This window comes from Phaenicophaeus curvirostris, chromosome 17 (assembly GCF_032191515.1).
Source record: "Phaenicophaeus curvirostris isolate KB17595 chromosome 17, BPBGC_Pcur_1.0, whole genome shotgun sequence".
NCBI lineage: Eukaryota > Metazoa > Chordata > Aves > Cuculiformes > Cuculidae > Phaenicophaeus > Phaenicophaeus curvirostris.
The window spans coordinates 4,121,905-4,141,960 of NC_091408.1; the positions used below are offsets into that span (position 1 = coordinate 4,121,905).

The window sequence follows — 20,056 nt, forward strand, 5'->3', positions numbered from 1 at the left end:
GGGTGGGGAAGATTTTGACTCTGAAGCGTTTCCATGAAGTATCAACCTACTTCGAATTGTATTTATTGAGCATTCTCTTAGCAAGTGGATCTCAGAAAAATAATTTTTGGATGCGTTTGTTCCTTGGTTTCAGCAGTGTTTGTGTTGAGATGATCTGCCAAACAGTTGAGGATTTACTGCCATGTTTGGCGCGGTACCTTAGTACCCAGAAATGTGTGTGTTGCAAATGTGCTCTGGTGGGATGGATACTTAGTCCTTTCATAGAGTGTCTCCTCTACAGAATACACTGTGATCACTAAACCTGGCTTCTTTCTTTAATCTCTGCTTTAGTTCTCTCTGTTTGGTGACTGACATCCAGTTCTGCAGACTAACAAAACCAAGAAAACAGCTACACAAATCTACATGATCTATAACCTAAGTGCAGGGAGGTCAAAGAAACCTTTACAACAACAGCTGATAGCTGTGCCTGGAGCGGGAAGGCATTACCTTGCTGCTGATGTGAGCTTTCCATCAACGTGTGACAATTCCGGTTGTTGCCTTGCTGAGCTTCCCTCTTTTTCCTCCCTTTAATGGAACAGGATGGTGCTGTGTTGCCTCCCTGCTAAATCTTAACTGATACATGTTAAGGGAGGAGGAGGACTCAAGTATTTCAGTACCTCTTGTTCCCTGAGATGCCACTTGGAGGGAACGTGGCATGGTTGGAACTGCCCCGGGTTCTGAACAGAGGAAGGAAATCCTTCTAGGTCCCTACTAGTGTCGTTCTTACTGGAAGGGATTGAAGAATTAATGGGCAGACATCACTGTTGAGTGAGTTTTACTGACCAAGAATAACTTGAGGGAGCTACAGTCTGTGTAGACAGGCCAGGGAAATTTCTTGGGGTCACTGGAAAGTTGGATGCTTCACATTTTGTATCTCGTCTTAGTTCTCAGGGATCCTGGTCAGAAGGGTTGATTCAGCAGGAACTCTGCGTGGCAGAATTTTTCTCGTTATAGAAGATCGTCCTCAAGGAAGGGGTGAATTAGCCCCTTCGATCAGCTCTTCATAAAGCAGTGACAAAACTCTGATAACTGCATTCCTTGGAAAATAAGGAACAACCTCTTGCTGTCTAAGCCACTGGCATGAAAAGAGCCTCATCCTGCAGGCGGGTTGGGTTGCCAAATCACTGAGGTGTAATTTCAGAACAAATTATATGTAGAGAGTGGAAGGTTCGGGATATTGAGATGGGACCTTTTCCAGCTAAATTACTAGTGTGAATTCCAGCCCAACTCAATAATCACACATAATGGTTTGGTGATCCCCACAAAATGTGCCTCAGTCCAGTTACTGGCTGAAAGAGATTCAAATAGTATAATAACTCACTGGGAACCAGTGTCTAGAGGGAAAAGGATTGTTTTGTGTGACCCAAGAGTGCCAGCTGCAAAGGCATGAGGAAAACGAATGGTTTGGTGGTGACATGGTCAGGGTCCTGCTTCCTGTAGTGGCTTCAGTTGTTGGCCTAGTGGAAAGTGAATGTGAAATTATGTGGTTGTTTGGGCACGGTCTTCTGGTCATTTCAGGCTACTTGGAGAAATGTCCTGCTCTCACAAGGCTGTTCTGTTTCGTGAGATTGCGCAGCTGCCCTGGGAGCTGAATCCGACTGAAAATTAACTAAAAAATGAGTTTGTTTGTTATCAGTAGAACTGATGAGCTGATCTGACTTGCAGCTCTGCTGTGCGGCTGCGGATGCTGAGTTGAGGTGGGCGCTGGGAGTGTCTGGCTGGGCAGATCATGAGCTGTTAGTCTTGAATGGATTGGTACTTTTGGCTTAGCGAAGTGGTTTCTGCTGACAGCGCGTAGTTCATCCACCTGCCTGCTATCTCTTGACTTTAGAGTATTAGCATGCTGATAAAATCTCTGACATTGACATCCAGGGCCTTTCTCTCCAGGAGAGGCAGTTGTCTACTTATTTTTTGTCAGAAGCTTGCTTTTTATTTCTTTGTAGAATTGTAACCTTAAAATAATTGTTTAACTGGGGATTATGGCTCAGAAGCCCAGATCTCCAGATCTATTCGATATTTCACTTTGGCATTTGTCAAATTCAAAGGAGTAAGGGTATGTTATTTACCTTTACAAAGCTGCGCTGCTTTATTCTACGTGAGTAATACTGTTTCAAATACTCACTTGCCTTTTCTTTTAACTGGTCTCGGTGTCCAGCCTCTTGACTCAAATCTCTACGAACTGTAATCCTGGAATTACACTTGCTTGTTCCTTGGTGTCTTTACCTTAATATCATTCACCTGCTGTGAGATAGGACATCCAAATGAGGTCGGTGTTCCAAAATCCTGATGCTTTGTTTTTAAGCTTTTCAGAACTACCAGGATCCTTAAATTGTCTCTTCCTTGGAGACTTCTCTATCTGCAAGAAATTTCTTGATTTCCCATCAGAGAGTATCCCTTGATGAAGAATTTCCTCTTGTTCTCCTTGGAGTACTGAAACAAAGTACTTAACTTCTCTGCAGAACCCTCGATAGGTTTAGGTGCCTTCTGTCCTCCTTGGTTTAAGAAACCAAGTTGTACTGCTTTCTTCTCTTAAACATCTTCTGATACAGTGGTCCTACCAGATCTCAGAAGCTAAGCAGGAGCAGTTGATTATGAGTTGAGGAGGCCGTCCACCAGAGAGAGCGCAGGAGACTGCCCATGGTCTCTGGGGTTCACAAGGTGGTAGTTTTCTTAGAATTGGTGGAGATTCTGTTCCGGGAAGGGAAAAAGATTCCTGCACTGATAGAGGACATCTTTGGAGAACACAGAAAACTCCGTTCATTAGCAATGGTGTTTTAAGGAGATCTTTAGACTTCTCATGCTGTGTTTTCGTTACGTAGTATTTTACTTGCTTTGACAGGAAGGTGACTAAATTTGGAGTGGCTCTTTCAAGGCACTGCCTGCTCGTGAAAACGTGTTGCTGTGATTGTTTTGTGGTACCTCTGTCCCGATAGCTGCGTGCTTGTATAGCAGCTTATGTTCTTCTTTGTGTTTCTATTTTCTTCATGTCTTGACTCGCAGAACTTCAGGCAGGAAGAAACTCCACCTCAGGGTAGACAGGACTAAAACCTTTTGAGTCTTCCCACTCCATAAATAAAAATGTCTGCGCTTCTAAATGAGTTGGAAGGTGATGACCATGGCTTCCTTTCTCATTCTTTGAGCCTAGAATGTGTTTTCAGTCAATTGCCTCCTAAGTCAGTGTGTGAGACTGTTCTTTTTGAGATCTCTTCTGCAGAAGGGCAAACACTCATGGGAATGATGACATGACAGCAATCACAGGCTGCTGTAAAAGCACGCCATCCCTCTTCCTCTCTCTTTTCTCTTTTCCTTGTCCCTCTCAACTGTGACATTTGTCCTGCCAGTTGAAATCAGAAAGGGATCCTATTCAGGTTTCCTTCTAGATTTGAACATGCACTGTTTCAGGCTGGATACATCTTCATTATTTTTACTCTTATCACAAATGAGTCTGTACTGGATGTTTTCAACCACAATTGACCTTCAGTGAGATACAGATCTCGAGAGCGAGCTGACAAAGAGTAATTGGGTGAAGATACTGGGCTATGAGAAATGTGCTTTCTCTGTAGCCTGCAGGTTTTAAGACTCCCGTTGCTAAAATTTTAACAGGATGGCTCTAACTGTATGTTAAGCTTGATGGATGAAGACAATATGCCCTCTGGCATGGTGAAGGAGCCATGGCTTTTTTTTTTCCTCCCTCTTCTCAGGGGATAGAATAGATTTGCTTATGATAGAGAGGTACTAGACTACACTGAGTGGTATTTGTGTGGAGTGCTCCATGCAGTGAGGCATTTCCAGTATGCTCAGGTGTTTTTCTGCTAATGCAAATATCATTGCTGTCTTTAGCAGACCAATAGCAACTGTTGCTCTCAAGTCACAGTATCAGCGTTTGGAGCTGAGAATGGCAAGGTAGTTGTTACACACTGGGTTGTTCTAAACAGTTTAGAAAGATTTCATAATTATACCTCACCCCCTTCCCTTTCTTTTAAGTTTTGTAATACAGCAAGTTGCTTTTAAGCAAGGAATGAAACTATGTATAATTATCCTTCTTCTACAAGTGAATAACTAGGGAAAGTTAAGTGATTTGCCCAGAACCACAGGGATGTGAACTGCTATGAAAGAAGAAGGTGTTTCTAGCTCTCTGTCCTGTGGCTGAGCCTGTGCTGCTGCTCTTCACTGAGCTGTATCACTGACTGGTTTGTATAAGTTATTTTTATTTGCTTTGAGCTGGAGAGGGGTGACAGACTTTTTGCACTAAGTTGTTTGGGAGCCCAGACTGCAGAACTGCTCTGGAGCTGGAGTTCTGACCTGGTGTTGGCTGGTGTGTTGACTCAGAATTAAAAATCATTGTTGCGCTTAGCAGAAGCTCTTTGCCATGGACAGACTTCCTGCACCAAAATCCACCAAGTCAGTGGAACTCTGGTAACACAGTGCTTAAGCTGCACTTCTCAACAAAGTAAATCCAGATGATGCTTATGTAGGTCCTCAGCTCACAGCGTAGGAACTTTGAGTCAGGTACTTTTCTCATTAAAATGCATAAATAAAAGTCATGGCATGTTGCGTTACAAGAAAACACATGAAAACACAACATTGGACCTTCCTCGCCTTGAAGTTATCCTTCCATTCTTGATTCCTTTGTGGCTTTTTTTTTATTAGCAGCCGTAGCAGACAGTCATTGTCTTTTGAAAGCAATCCACTCTTAATCTGATGGTGCAGCAGTGCTGTAATCCCCAGTGCTCCAGAATAGGCTGATTCCCTCCAGATCAACAGCGAGCCCAGCTGCAAAGGTGAAGTTAGGCAAGGCAGCACGTACCTGCCAGGCTTGCAGAGAACAGCTCACAGGGCACGTTTTTGACGATGGCTCATATGGAGGTTTGATGTAGATGATTTTTGTCTGTCCGTACCCAGGTATAGCTGGCACAGCAGGGCCTGTCTTGCGCAGACAGACGGTGACAGGGGAGTGGTGGCAGCTGGCAGAAGGGAATTGCTGCCCCCGCCCCCCTGTGCTTGCTCTGATGGGAAAAGGCCCCCTATGCTGTGGTGTTCCACTCAGCTCTTGCCTTTTGTTTCCCTAGATTAGAGCAAGAGACAAAAAGTGGAGCTCTCTCCTGAACGCTGCTTGCTCTGAGCACCAGAGCGATGTTTGGAGTCAGTTATTCACACCTCCATAATGTGATCTCCCTGTCTTTCGTTAGGCCTTGCAGATTACCCCCGTTACAGCCATTAGTTCTGTTCAGCAGAGCCACAGCGTAAGAAGACAGAAACAGGATTTTCTTTGTGCAGATTTATACCGATTTTTGTTACTGATGCTGCACTTGTAGCACAGGGATGTGTATCTGCTTTCACCTTCTTCTGTTTTATCACTGGCATCTTCTCCCACGTAGACTGGGCTTTTGTGCTTCAGTCAATTGCAAAATAGCTCCCCAAGGCAGCGTGGCTTAGAGAAGAGGCTCCAGCCTTGGATCCAAGAGCCTGGATTCTGATTCCTGGTTTTGCCCTAGATTTGATGTGTGACAATGAGCAAATCGTGCTTTCTCCCAAGCATCTGTTTCCTCAGCTGTAAAACGGGAGAATGACATAAGCTGATTATATAGCCCTTTGAGGTGGTAAGTGTGCTGCTGTGGACAAAGGGGAAAACATTGGAGAATATAAAAGTTGGATAACCTAGTGGTTTTGAAATGTTCCGGTTAAGATATTTTCTGATCCTGTTTATCTTTCTAAGAGTACATGGGCGTGTATTAGCACTAACCAGAGAGGAGGAGCTGCTTTGGAGTGTTGCATGCCACCACCTCAGCACACAAAATAAACTGTGCTGTACTACTTCATGGTGAGGCGTTTTTGGAGGGATACAGGAAGGAAGCCAGCCTGCACCGTGGATGGGGCTGGATTGGGCTGTGACCAGCCTTGCTGGTAGCTGGTGGTTTTTGTGACTGCCGTCTTTTCGCAGGCGTTCCAGCCTAAATGTGCCTTTCAGGAGTAATTTTATGGCCATTTTGGTTCTGAGGAAAAATGCAAACGTGACTGAAGGAGCAGACTGGACAGCGATGCTTGATTTATGGGGGTGCTGTAGCAATGGCACGTTTGCCCTGGGAGGTATAAAGTGGCCAACTCCTATCCCTTGGGCACCAATGCCCAGAGGTGCCCTGGCCTTGCAGGGTTTCTATTTAAAACTGCAGAGCTAAGCAGCTTAGGCTCACTGCCCTCAGACAGCCGCTCTGCCGCTGCCCGTCGCATCTTCATTACCCAGCTGACAAGCAACACGTACGTTTTGCTAGAAGATGGTATAGAGCATGCAAGGAGCTCCTCTGTGATAAGGATAAATTTGCCAGCTTGGAACTGGGCTTCAGCGTTTGTTTTGAATCTCACTGTTAAACAGCCGGATGCTGAGCTTTTTCTTTAATGTCCATTTAATCCTTCCTTAAGCATGATTCACATTGTCCTAATCCAAAGCTATTGCATTGCAAGGCATGAAAGCTGTGAAAGGAACTTTTCATTAATTGTTCTCTCACTTTTTTTGCCTGACTTCTGTTTCCTTTGCAGAGTGTTTTTGTTTGCAGCTTGATCTTATACTGATTTCAGCCACTATTAAAATTCACTTTGACTTATCTGGTTGTTGCCAGTGTTAACTGTGTTTTCCACAGAAATTCCAGCTGTTGCTAGCCTGCGTTCAGTGCTGTTCACTTAGTAAAGGAAACAGTGTCTAATAAATAAGAAAAGATGTGTGCTTAAGGGATCCTTGGCCACTATCTTCCTACATTGCTTTCACTGCTTGATTGCGTGGAGTTGGGTAACCAGGATTTTTAGGGGGAAAGCTAGTGTAAAACTAGGATTAGTAATTCTTTGGACTCAGAAACTCGCCTTTAAATTTTACCGAGAAGTACCTAGAATGTATCAAGGATGGCATTAAGGAAAACAATATCATGTAACTCTGTGACAGCCCCTGCTTTTCTCCCTGTGTTTAGGCTTTTTGTCTGTAACATAAGCATAATTGTATCCTCTGTCTCAGAAGAGAAATGAGTTTTCGTGCAGTAGCAAGTGGTGGGTCTTGTTTTACCAGCAGTTGTTCACAGCGAGGAAAAGTATTGAGAGGTTGATTTTGTGTTGTGCCGAGCTGCTGGAAGAAGAATGATGATGTACAGCATTTTAACGTGCTTTCTCCATCCTTTTCCCGCTCCTCTTTCTGTGCTAAGTCTCTCTTAAAGCTGTAAGGCTGCTGAATCTGGTCTCTTTCGGATTTGTGGGAAAATTAATTGTGTGTGACTTAAGAGCTCTGCCTACTCTTAATTGAAGGCATAGAGGACTGAAGCTTTGAAGAAGCATAATTTTTCCCTAAATGTTTCCCAGTCATTTGAACTGAGTAGATGTTAATGAAAACCAGCATTAAAACAACCAAACAACCCCCCACCCCAATTAAGAATCAGCTGAATAAAGCCCATTCCTGTCATACTTACCAGGCATTATCCAGTCCCCTTTTAAATAGGCAGTGCCTAGCCCCGGTGGCAGAGAAGTGTTTAAGCTATGAATAACATCGGGTGAAAATTCAGCATTCTTTTTCTGACTTTCAGATGCAAAAAGAAAACGCAGCACAGATAGCTACTCATCAGATTCGTGGTTAGACATGGATGAAGAATCTTGTGATGCCCATATTCAGGAGGAGAAGGATGACAGCTTGGATAAGAACTCCAAATCCTTGGTGGATGGCTCCTCCTCACCCAACAGCACACACTCGGAAGGGAAGGAAGGTGCAGGAAGGAAACAAAAAGCCACAGTAATGAGATACCTAAAAAGAACTTTGTCTAATGAGTCAGATGACAGCATAAAATCAACGACCCCTGCGGACTATCCAAAAACACCAACGGGGTCTCCAGCTACAGAAGTTTCAACCAAATGGACTCACCTCACAGAATTTGAACTGAAGGGTTTAAAAGCCCTGGTGGAAAAGCTTGAATCTCTCCCAGAGAACAAGAAGTGTGTTCCAGAAGGCATCGAAGATCCGCAGGCTCTTCTAGAGGACATGAAGGTGGGTGTGATAGCTTGCTGAGCCACACAAATTGTATTCTCTGGGCATAGAAGGCAGCAGGAGATCAGAAAGCAAGTTCTGCAGCAGGGATGGCAGCTTGTGTGTGGTGACCAGCTCATATGCCACAGAGAGGGAGATTACGCCTCTAACAAGAGCCATTTCTGCTCTAGGGAGATGGCTGTTGGCAGTCTGATTTAATAGATGCAGCCCTTTCTGACTGCTGCAGCAGTGGCTGAAAGTTTAGGTCCTCTCATAGTTTAGCACTTGTTATGTCCTACATGTAAATATTATACCTCCAAGAGTCTGTTTATATTTACAGTCTTAATCAGATTTACTCCAGAAAGACACTAGACCAAAAAGGGCAGATTAACTGGCACATACAAAATGTAAAGATACATTGTCTAATGTTCTCAGTTCCCTTTTTTTCCTTCACCTTTTTCATTTTCTTTTCCTCCATTGCCCTCTATAGGTTGATAATTATTCTCCGCTGGTACAATATACTGGTTTTGCAGATGGTGTGAGGAGTGAATGCTCACTAGTGACAGAAATTCTCTTTAGTTTTTTTAGCTTATGGGAAGTGGTACCTGATCTGCCTTAGGGATAAATTCCTCCTGGAGATCTGCATGACCTTGTTGCCTCTACTTCCAGCCCTGTCTCTAATCTGTAACATCCCTTTGGAATATTTGGTTAACTTTTCTGTTTCATGTTTTCACACTGTATAAATTAGGCCTATTAATTATTACTTTAACAAAGCTGAGAGCAGCGTACTCTTGTAATTTTTCTGGGACTTGTCCAATAAGGCTAAAATTGTCAGCCTGTCCTCCATCAGTCCAGTACCACGGCAATGAGTATTGATTAGTGATCTTGTGTTACTTTTGTGCTGTTTGTGTACAGCATGGCTCTTCAGCTACATCTGTTCTATACACAAGGGCTGTGTAAACCACAGTCTGAGGGGAAAAAAATCATGTTTATATGGTAAAAGTGGACTGTTTTAGTGTAAGTAGTGTAACAGCTGCTTTTGAAAGGCTTCAAAGCCAGCTAAAGAAGACTGAACATATGTAGCGGAACCTTATTCCACAGTCTCAGAGCCTGCAAGTGTGATACGCGGCCCTCATTTGGGTAAACCACAAGAGCTCAGAGAGCCTCTTCTTGCAAAATCACCCACTTTGTGTGTGAAAGTGGACACACATGCCCAGTCGTGGCCATAGGTTCACTGGCTTGCTTTGCGATAGCATTAGCAGTACGGGAAGCAGCAGCCTAGCACCTTCACCTCACCCTGATGAATAACCAGAGCACCCGTCTTCTGTATGACTGAATGGAGGCAGAAATCCTGCAGGAGAAGCTGTGCAGATCAGATGTGCTGTGACTGTATCCGGCTATATTCCCAAGGTGTATTTCCCGGGCAACCTGACTTCTGGGCACGTGACATTATTAATAATGCATCCTCTAAAAAGTACCTTTTAGTGCACCCATTTGAGAGTTATTTTTAACAAATGCAGAGCAAGAACATGCTCTCACAGAAAGTCTGACAGCTCATGCTCTGCTTGGAAAGTCTTAAGCAAGTTTCTTCCTGGAGAAAATAAATCTATGTTTATTTTAACAGTTTGATTTCTTAATGAAATACGCTCAGAAACCTTTCAGTATAACATTCAAGTCTGTCTTTGTGCTTCAATAAGATAATTAATGTTTTCAGAAAGTAGGGTATGGGTAGTTAAAACTGGAAAGGAAACTGTTTTATTTAGCAATGTGAAGTTTCATGGAGCTAATCTGGATAACTTGCGGCGACTCCGTGCTTTCCCATCTGAGCGAGAATACGGTAAAGGATGGGCAACTGCATTACTGCTCTTAGTGGTAAATAAAACTACAGCTATATACAGCTATTTAATGTCAAGTAGATGAGACTCTTTGAAGTAAAGTAATTTATTTTCCTTCTGAGAAGGGAGACTGAAAACTAAACTAAGCCTGTGTAAATTCCTCACACGTCATCTAAGCTCCTAACTAACTGTGTCTCTCTAGTGGGGACACAGCAATCCAGAAGTGCCAAGCTAATGCCTCTGCAGATTGAGAACCCATTTATCACTGTGATCGATGGAGTGCAGCAGCATAAAGGAGGCTTATTTGCAGAGCATAACACGGCCCTCACTTGGGCAGCAGGTCAGTTCTTCCCTCAGCTCAAACAAGGAATTGAATTCTTGCCGGCTGCCGCTCTGCCTCATGGGCACAGTGTTGCACGAGACCTGCGTTCACCACCAAGGGAGCTTCTCAGAGGCCTCCAAAGAGCGATTACTGACAGCAGCTTCACTCCGTGGCAGATGGCATCTGAACAATCGGCCGAGGAGATGCAACACTGTCTGTATCCAAATGTCTGCAGCTGGGCTCCGCGAGCTGTGTGTGCAGCAAATGTGAGGGGAAATTGTTGTACAGAGAAACATACTCTCCCTGAGAGTGCTCAGCTGACCTAGGTTGCAGGAGGATGGAAGGCTTGGCAGCGTTGTTATTGGCAGGGTGAGCAGCCAGAAGACACCGCAGCCATTGCTCCCACATCCTTGCTGTTGGTGGCACATGCAGCCTGCAGTCGTACCTTGTTTTCCATCTATTCATGCCCTGAAATGAAATATGAAACAGTGCGTGCAAAAACTCTGGCTCCCGATTAAAAAATCAATTAGCAGCTGAACTGTTAGGAAAGTACCTGCACTGATGAGGAGGAGAAGGAGGGGAAAACAAAATCATTGATAAGTAATTTAACTCGGATGCTGGCCTTGGGCATTGAAGAGTTTCATTGTGTGGCTTCTCCACTTCATATTTACCTACCAAACAGTATTTCAGTCTACTAAAGATGCAATCACAGTGGACTGATGCATGGAGAGGAGAAGAGAGAGGTAACCATCATACTTCTTGGTGTAGTTTGCATCCCACATCACAGGAGAGGTAAAGCTGAGCAGACTTGATTGTGACAGTCTGCATCCCACATGAACCGCGTTGCCAGTGGTACCTGGCTGTGTGCAGACCTCAGATTTCGGCACCCGCTGCCTGCAGGGTGGCAATTCCTTTGCTGCTGTTGGGGAGCAGGATTGTGAGATCTGCCTCCCAATAATGTCACAGACCTTCCCCACTTCAAAGCAAAATTGCTGGTCTTCAGAAGGGACTGTGCAAGTCCATTAGGGCAGAAGAAAGTAATCCTGAAGAACAGAGTTTGTCAAATATCTGTAGCTCCTTGGCAGCAGGAGAAGATTCTTGTGCAAGACAGATGATATCTACTGAAATATGTTCTTACTTTTTCTTGCCAAGAAATCTTACCCCCTTCTCATTCTGATGACAGGAAAAAAACTCCCTCTACTGAATGTATTTCAGGGGAGTCATTCCTTGCTGTGCTTTTGAAATTAATGGTGAAGCTGAATTCTTACATACTTAATCAGCTCCTTTCCTTCATACCTGCTGTCGTCACCACAGCCTTTAAGTGTAATGAATCAGACAGCCTTGTGCTGGATGAGCATCACATTGTTTGTCTAACTGGAGCCCCATGGCTATTCTTTATCTTCTTTTGTCTTTTATAAGCAGGTGAACAAAAGTCTGCCTCCTCCAGCCTGTTGTGTGCTGACACTTGACACCACAGTTAGTGCAAACGTGGCTCAGTTATGGCTCTGCTACTCAGACATCCATTGTTTTCAGCTGGCTGAGATGATAAACTGCCATAGTTTTACATTTCTTCTTGGATAATATTTTCACGTGATACATATGATAACAAGAAACCTTCATTATCCTGCCAAGTTCTTGGAATATGCTCTGCTTTCTATTGAACTCAGAGTCTCTGACAGTTGTTAGTGGGAACGTTAAGGCTTTCTGTCTTACAAGCTTTCAGATCTAAGAGTAGTAAAGTAAAGAAGAATTAATTTGTCCTTTGTTTATGTGGCTCTTCAGCTGCCGCCTTGTTATGGAGAATTTTGGCTTTGCCATGAAAGCACAAAAGACCTGCCCATTCTTAGGACTGAAAATGAACTTTCAGAATGTGGCCACAGTTTGGTTAACGCAGTGATCACGGACTCAGAATAAAAAGGGTTTGAGAAAAGAGGTGCTCACTTAACCTCAGCTCAGCCAAGAGTTAATTTGTCGAGGACTAGTCGTTAGCTGTTTCACCTGAAGAGTATTCAGCTGAAGGTACAATCAGAGCTCCACATCGCAGTCAGGCTGGGGCAAGCTGCATTTTGCTCCCAGCCAGCCAGGCTGTGCCTGTGCAAGCTCCGGAGCGCAGCCCCAGCGCGGGGCTGACAAAACTGGGCTTGTGCTGCTGTTGCTTATTTTGGTCCTTGGCACTGCTTTTGAGCTCACCAGTATCAAGAACAGCCTTCCTGGTGTGATTGTATCTGAAGAAGCAGCGCTGTGCTGGTGCTGTGGTGTCTGTTAACGAAGCACCTCTGATTTAAGCACAGGCTGGGGAATTGAGCTGAAGCCGGCACATAGCCTGAGCTCCAGGGAGAGAAAACTGGCCCCAGGGACACTCATCCACACCCCAACGTAGATGCTAGTCTGCCTGCTGGGGCTCCTGGGGCCTGGAACGTGCCGTCGTACTCCCAGCTTTAGTTGGATGACTACAGATGACTTCTTATTAAAACAATTACCGTATTTTAAGCTCTTTTTGTATGCTGCGTGAAATCGCTAATTATTAAAGCTCTGCACTGGGGATTGAGAGAGCCTGGTGCCTCTTGTTGTCTAATTAAGCTTTTTTGAAGAAGATGGTATACTTGGGGCTAACACCATTGAACTTCATTGTCCGGGGTTATCTCCTACATTCTATTAGGAGGTAATTTCCAACCTGCAGGTTTTGTTTATTACAGCATTTTTCCCTTTAACCTGTTAGTGCTTATTTGGGCTTCAGTTTTCAGCAGCACGGCAGAATCTTCTTTCCAACTTGTTTTTTGTTTTCATTTGTTGTCCTTTTCAGCTCCCTGAGCTCCAAATAAAGAGCTGTGTAGCTAGGTTAGTAAGTACGCAGAGAGTTGTGGGAAGTGAGTGTGGACTGTTCCCAGCTACACAGTTGAATACGCTTAGTAAGAGTTCTTCCTCACCTCTGTGTTGAGTTATATGGTCATGGGAGTGATTCATAGTGGCAGAAACTGCATTTAAGCCAGCACAGCCCACTCATGAGAGGTGGGGGTGGAAGAGAGACCAATCTTTTTCCTTAATACTGTATTATCCAGAGTCAGAACCTTTCCTAGTGAATACTCAGTAACCTGAATGTCTCACCTGATCACGTAAAATGAACTAATTACAGCAGCTCTGGCTGCCCATCCCTTTGGCCGGTGGAAATGATGGTGCTCTCCAATTGCCATGTGCATAAAGGTTACAGCGAACAGTTTTGTATCTTATCTGAACGCTCGGGCATCTCAGGATTGCTCTAAACTACCCACTTGGTGCCCTGTGACTGCAAAAATAATGGTGGCAAAGCCCAGGTGCTCCTCAGGTCTTGTGTAGACTTCACTAGGAGAAAGGGTTCTGCTTGTGGGGCTGTTCAGAGTTGGTGAGCTGGAGCTTGGAGGGAGAAGTGATACTGGCATTAGACTGATAGCAGTGGAAAAACACCAGTCTTTTGGACACATCAGTTTTAAAGGAGTCTGAAGTATTTGAGATGATTCGTGGCTGATTTCACTGTCTATTTTGCAAGAAACTTCACATCTTGGATCTTAATGACAGGTGCGAGAGTTTCGGTGTGAACTGGAAGTTTGGAAGCAGAAGTAACTTGCTGAGATGTAACAAGTCAGCAAAGATCTTGTCGCTCTGTCTTTCCTCAGAGTGGAGTATTGTCTTCTGTAACTCTGCACTCTAAAGTTGGGGATATTTCTCTGTTTAATAAAGGCCTTTTCGTTTGCAACAGAACATCCTGAAGGAACATGCTGATGATGACCAAAATCTCGCCATCTCGGGTGTCCCTGTGGTCAGCTGGCCCAAGAAGACCACAAAGGTAATGAGACACAATTCCTTACGAATCACCGTTGTGCTGGGTCTTGGTGTTTGTTCACCTCTAATCTGGCAACGTTTATATACGACACTTTGGTAGCTGCTAGCATTTTTAACGTGAGATGATGTTTTTTAATGGTTTCGTGATTAGGCGTTGAAGCAGAACAGGAAAGTCCTTCAGAAAGGAGAAATCATTAGAATTTCTATTTAAAAAAAGTTTGTTTGGGCTTTGCTTACCAGTATAAAACTTCAATATGTCTTGGTCATGGTTAAATCTAAAAATGTTGATGCGGTATTTTGTGTAAAATTAAAGAATGGGTAAATCCTACAGACAGGCCACTTGGTAGCACTCGCATCTGGATGAGAGGATGGTTTTTCTCTTATACTCTGAGACCTCCTGAATTCCCTGTCCAGGTGTGCCACTAACTTCAGGTTTTTCCTTCTCTTTATGGGAATAATTCTCTTCATTTTGATGGAGAACCATGAGGCTTCATTAATGCTTATAAAGAATTTGAAGTAATTAACTAAGGAATTATGTCAAAAGGCTGGATGTTATTTATAACAGGGGTATGTTTGCCACACACCAGTTATTCAGCGAGCTGTAAAAGCAGCTTTGCTTATTTAGAAGATGTCTCATCGCTTCTATTTTTACTTCAATTTTTCATTGAATTAGTTTTATAATACATAATTTCTTTAGAAATGCTGAAAGGGTCAGTCAGCTTAAATCAGGCTTCTATCTGAAAATCTGTTAGCGTTGTTATCAATATAAATTACTTTCAAATAATTAACTGAGTGGATTATTTTCCCTGTTCTCACGTTTTGTGATGGTGCACTTGTCATGTCTTTGTAAACAGTGGGCACTGAGTAAAGCAAAATCGCTGTGACCGGAGGCAAATTGGGGTGTGAAACGTATAAAACAAAACTAAGAAACTGACTCTCGTGCTATGTCTTTTGAACTGTGGTAGAAGTGAGGATCTTAATGTTTTGAGGCTTTTATGAGCTTTGGCGTTTGCTAATTTTGCTTTCAGTTATTGCTCTTGTGGATTATAGCGGAAATGTCTAATATTGAACGGTGCCTTTCCTGAGACGCGGATATTTAAAGGAAGCTGCAGACGTGATGCAGCGTAGTGCCAGCTGTTGTGGGGCTGGTAGGAAGATGTTGCAAGTGTATCAGCTTACAGGGAGAGGAGGATTGTCTGATTCCAGGACCAAAAAGAAAAAGAAAGGAGCTGAAATCTAGAAAGAAGAGGCAATAGATGGAAAACGTGGCTTTTGCTTTCTCCCAGGAGAAGGCTCCAGAAGAGATTTAGAAAGACAAGAGCAGCAGATGGATAAGGAAGAATAAAGCCAGCATTAAATGCCAAAACATTTCAAAGAAAATGGAAATGACTGTAAAGAAAGGAGGGGAAGAGACTAGAAACACTGAGGGAGCAGAATGAGGAGAAAGGCAAGTACTGAAAAGGATGAAACGGGAAGAGCATAGAGCAGAGGGAAAGAACTCTTCCTAGTGATAGATCCCTGGAGCAGGGACGGGGAATGACTTAATTACATGAATAACCCAGGTTGTGGAGTGGCAGGCTTAGTTCTGTATACTTGCATTTGAAAGAAAATGCCTTTAATAATCTGATTTTTGGAGCAGCAAATAATATTTCCCTTTAAAATTGAGTCGCAGTTTCTTTTATGCGTTGCTAGTGCGATGTGCCAGCAGCGTGCACAGTTCTGTACCGCAAAACGGTTGCTTGAAGATTGTGAAATTCTTGGGTTTAGGGAAGAGACATGATCGCTCTCCTTAAATCACGGTTCAGAACGGGTAATGTGTAACGGGCAAGACACTGAACTAACTACGTGGAAGACCCATCCCCGACGTGTGTCGTGGCTCTGTTGTGCCGCATCGCTCCCATCTACCTTTTCCAAAGGCATTTGGGGCTGTCAGGGGTACCGCAGTTCGCCAATGGAAAAAATCACTCGCCGAGAAAAGAAACAGAAGTAATGATCAAAGCTGGTTTTGTGAGGAGATGAAACAAATGGGTAACATTTGATGATCTTGTGCTCAGTGTACAAAATGGGAGGCAAGGGTCTGTGTTGTGTTCCCAGCTCTGCTGCAGCCTCCGTGTCGCGTGAGGTGAATGGCACATTGCTGTTGCTGGAACTTTTCCGTATGGAGATGGTGCTTCCCATCGTGGGAGGCTGTGGGGTGAAAGTAATGTTTATAAAGATCTGTGACATCTTCAGCAGAAAATTTCGTAGCAAAATGTATGAACCGTTACTATTTTGTGGTAATGGAGGAATGGTTTGTGATTCATAGGTATCTCTTCCAGATTGTATTTACTCGTCTTTATGTAGCTTTGAGTCTTTTGTACTTTTTCTAATTTCTTAACACAGTAATTATACTCAAGTAGGCACCTTTTTTTTCCCACAAGTGCGTTGTCAGAAGAAGTGGAACCGGCCTTTTTCTGTTAGTTGTTGAGTAAGGAAAACAGCCCAATTTTAAAAGCAGTCTCTTGTCTGATAACATTCATTTACCAAAATGTTTGACTTTGCCAGGGATCCTAGGATATGTACAATGATCCTAATTTAGACCTCTTCAAGGAATCAGAAATGTGGGACCAAGTGGATATTTGAAACCCCCTTGTCCCGCTGGCTGGCTGGCAGCTTACGTACCTTCAGACTAGACAGCACGTTTTTCCCAGCTGGCTGCCGAGCACGGATGCAGCTGTGGGTGTGTAAATCCTGTTCCTTTGCCAGGGACTTGTGCAACTGAGTTGTCCTTGCTTGGTGCGGTGCTGTTACCTCTGGGTTGTTTTTTTTTTTGAATGGCAATCTGCCATCACAAAGGAAGAACTCCATAGGGCACGCTGCCTCGGGGGTTTGAGTTCTTAACTGACTGAAGAGGAGAAATAACCGTAAGAAACTATGTCCTTCCCCATCCCTAGGACATGAACTTCTGGGTGGTTTCAGAAGGGAGCAGCACGACACCTCGCTTATCACTGGTGCAGAAAGCTCACTGCTATCAAGCCAGATCTTGAAGCCCGCTCTCAACGTTTGCTCAGCCTTACAGTATCGGAGTTTCTATTTTATCTGCCCTGGGATTAGTGCTAGCATTTTATTTCAGGAGCTCAGAGTGTGGCCCAAGCAGAAAGCCATGCATTTTACAAAGCATCTCCTATTTCTGGAAGACAACAGTCAACTGTAGTAGCATGCAATTACGCTCCGTGGCAGTGCCTTCTGTTTTGATTGTGATAAAGATCTTTAGTTGTCTATGAAGAGAAGCTATAAAGAACTAAAATATGCTTGGACTCTCTGGTTCTGTGAAGAGATAGAAATGCAGACTCTCAGCCAGATTCTCAACTCTCTTACCTGGCACAAACCTAAAGCCGCTGCATTTGTAATGGTAGCAAGTGTCCAAATCTATGTGGGTCTGGCTGGGAGTCTGGCATTTTTCAGGAGCTGGTTAACTGTGCTGCAATATGGGGCTGTTTTTCTGATGCCTTCCATGTAATTTTTACCTGTTGCTTTAGAGGAGATATTTCAAGTATAAGGAAATGGTGATACTCGTATTTAAAGAAGCACTATTAATTAGTAAAGGCCACAAGCTGGAATTTTTATTGGATTATGTGGGGTTTTCTTTTGTAAAAAAACAACCTTCCCTGCAATTGGCAACACAAATGGTGTTCCCAGCTGTATCAGTGCATGAGAACCAGGAAGAAAAAGCAACCATTAAAAAAAAAGGGGGGGGAAGGCATCTCTCAGACTGATTTTTCCTGTCATTTTTGGGGTTGGAGGGTGGTGGGGGTGGGCACAGGGTTGAAAGGGACTTTCTAGGGTTTTGACTCTACTTTCCTGTTACGGTGGGCAGCACCTGATTCCAATCATCAGTGAGTTCTGTCTTAGAGCAGTTTATTTTTTACCCCGTTATTTTTACTAGAAACCTTTTTGCAAAATTCTACAGCGACATCCCTATACCTGAAAGAGAAGGATTAACTCCTGTGCGAGAGGCAGAGCAAGAGGTTGATTAATATGATTGAGGAAAGGTTGAGCCGGTCATACGCTGTCAGCCCAGACGGTCCTGGGTGTGCAGTGTCGTGTTTCAGATGGTGGCCAGTCACAGCTATGAGAAGAGTTGTAAGAACAAAGCAATCTTTCCTTTGCTTATCTTTCCCGTTAAGCTAGAAGACTCTATCTTCATCTTTTCTGTTCGGCGTCCCCTTGTAAATTTTTTTTATTCTGCAAATGTAGCAAATAATTTGTGGAACCTGTTGATCTTTTTGATCTTCAGAGCATTTTGTGGCAGTGTCTCCTGCAGTTTAATAAAGCTCTGGGCAGATAAATACTTCCTTATGTTGTTTCAGATCTGTCCTTTAATATCATAAATACACTTTGTGCGTTTTCAGAAATTTGAATGAGGTCTCTGTTCGCCTTCTCTGTGTTGTCAGTGATTTTTTTAAGAGCTTCTTACTGCTTCTCAATCTCCCTTCCCTGCTCCTAAGCTGGAAAACATGCGTTAAATTCAGTCTTTTCTGGTACACAAACTATCTTATGCTTGATCATTGTTCTCACTCTATTCCGGTTCCACTATAGGTAGTTTTGAGATGAGGGTGGATATGGGATTCCACAACTACCTACAGTATTTGAGATGTGATGTTTAAGAGCAGAGACTAGAAGAACGTGTCTTGTTCAGCACGGCACAACAGAGATGAAGGGGGAGATGATTGTTGTGTAAGTACTTCATGGAGTATAAACACCAGGGGAGGAGAAGAGTTATTTAAGCTGATGGACAATGTTGGCATGAGAACAAGTGAGTGTAAACATACCATAAATAGATCTAGGCTGGAAATAAGATTTCTGATCATTGTTCATAGTTTGAACTAAACAGCATACAAGAAAAACAGTAGACAACTGTGATGAAAAGGGTGCTAGATTCTTAGAAATAACTTGTATTTTGAATAATAAAAGGCAGCAGTATTGGTCCCCCTATCTAGATCTGGAGCCCATAGATCCTTTGGCGCATTCATGTATCTGCTGCCGTTTTCCAGCAAGGAATCTTTCTTTGCTTTTTGTGATTTTTCGTATTAAAAATGCGGTGAAGGGAAGATGATCTACCAGCTTTTAATAACAGAGCTGCTTCATGCATAGCTCCAGTTTTGTGAGCATATAGACAGCACTGTGCGTTGGATCAAACTTAAGAAATAGTAAGTAAATGGACTCGGAATCAAGTCAACACAATAAATTTGAATGTGTGCAGAAAGGGGGGCAGAAGCATAAATTCAAGACTCTGGTAAACTTCCACTGGAAACCAGTGTGATTTTTTGGAAGTGTTGAGCATTGCTTTACATCAGATTTTCTTTCAATTCGGGGGAAGAGGTGCTCGGTGGACAAAGAACGTTCCTGAAAACCTTTGAGCAGATACTTCCAGTTTTAATCGCTTGCTTACTAAGAATTCCTGCCGTAGCTATCGCGAGGCTGACTCCTCCCGCAGCAGCAAGAGCACCGAGGTACTCTTACAGCAATTGGTGTTTTAACCAGAGTGGTGTCTGAAACAGATCTGAGCAGGTATGAATGGCACAACATCAAAACAGCATCAGTTTCAGGAACCTGCCCAGGGGCTACTACCAGGAAAGCAACATTCCTTATAGTAGCAGTAGGAAAACTCTGCCAAGTTCCCTGAGACAGACCAGTCCTTGGAGATCCCTTCAGGGGACTTCCTGTGGGGATGTAAATGTATTAGGAAGCAAATACTGACAATAAAAAAACAGCATGTAAAGAGTTAAAGGAAAAAAATGAGTCCTAGTGCAGGAGAAAATGCGGGAAGGGGAAAAAAAGAAGGTAGAAAGACAGCAAAATAATTCTATGTAAATGGCTTAAGATGTATTTTTCTGCTTGAGAATCACGTTAAGTTTTGCAGCAGTCATTCCAAGTGGTGCAGGAGCAAGAAGGGGGTTTAAACTCTCACATTTTCGTCCTTGCCAAGCACCAGCTTAAAGGTGTTTGAAGTGATCTCACACAGCACTGCCTGAACTCTGCTTGGTGTCAACAACAATTTTAAATGCCAAC

General features: G+C 43.5%; 1 protein-coding gene across 11 annotated transcripts in view; it reads left to right on the forward strand.

Annotated features, from left to right (window-relative positions):
* KDM2B (lysine demethylase 2B) overlaps positions 1–20,056 on the forward strand; it is a 115,307-nt gene that overhangs the window by 61,948 nt on the left and 33,303 nt on the right. For all 11 annotated transcript variants that reach the window (XM_069870951.1, XM_069870953.1, XM_069870954.1 and 8 more), the window contains 2 exons: positions 7,599–8,053; positions 13,923–14,009. In XM_069870951.1, the coding sequence (XP_069727052.1) occupies positions 7,599–8,053; positions 13,923–14,009 (542 nt within the window). The remainder of the gene's footprint in view (positions 1–7,598; positions 8,054–13,922; positions 14,010–20,056) is intronic.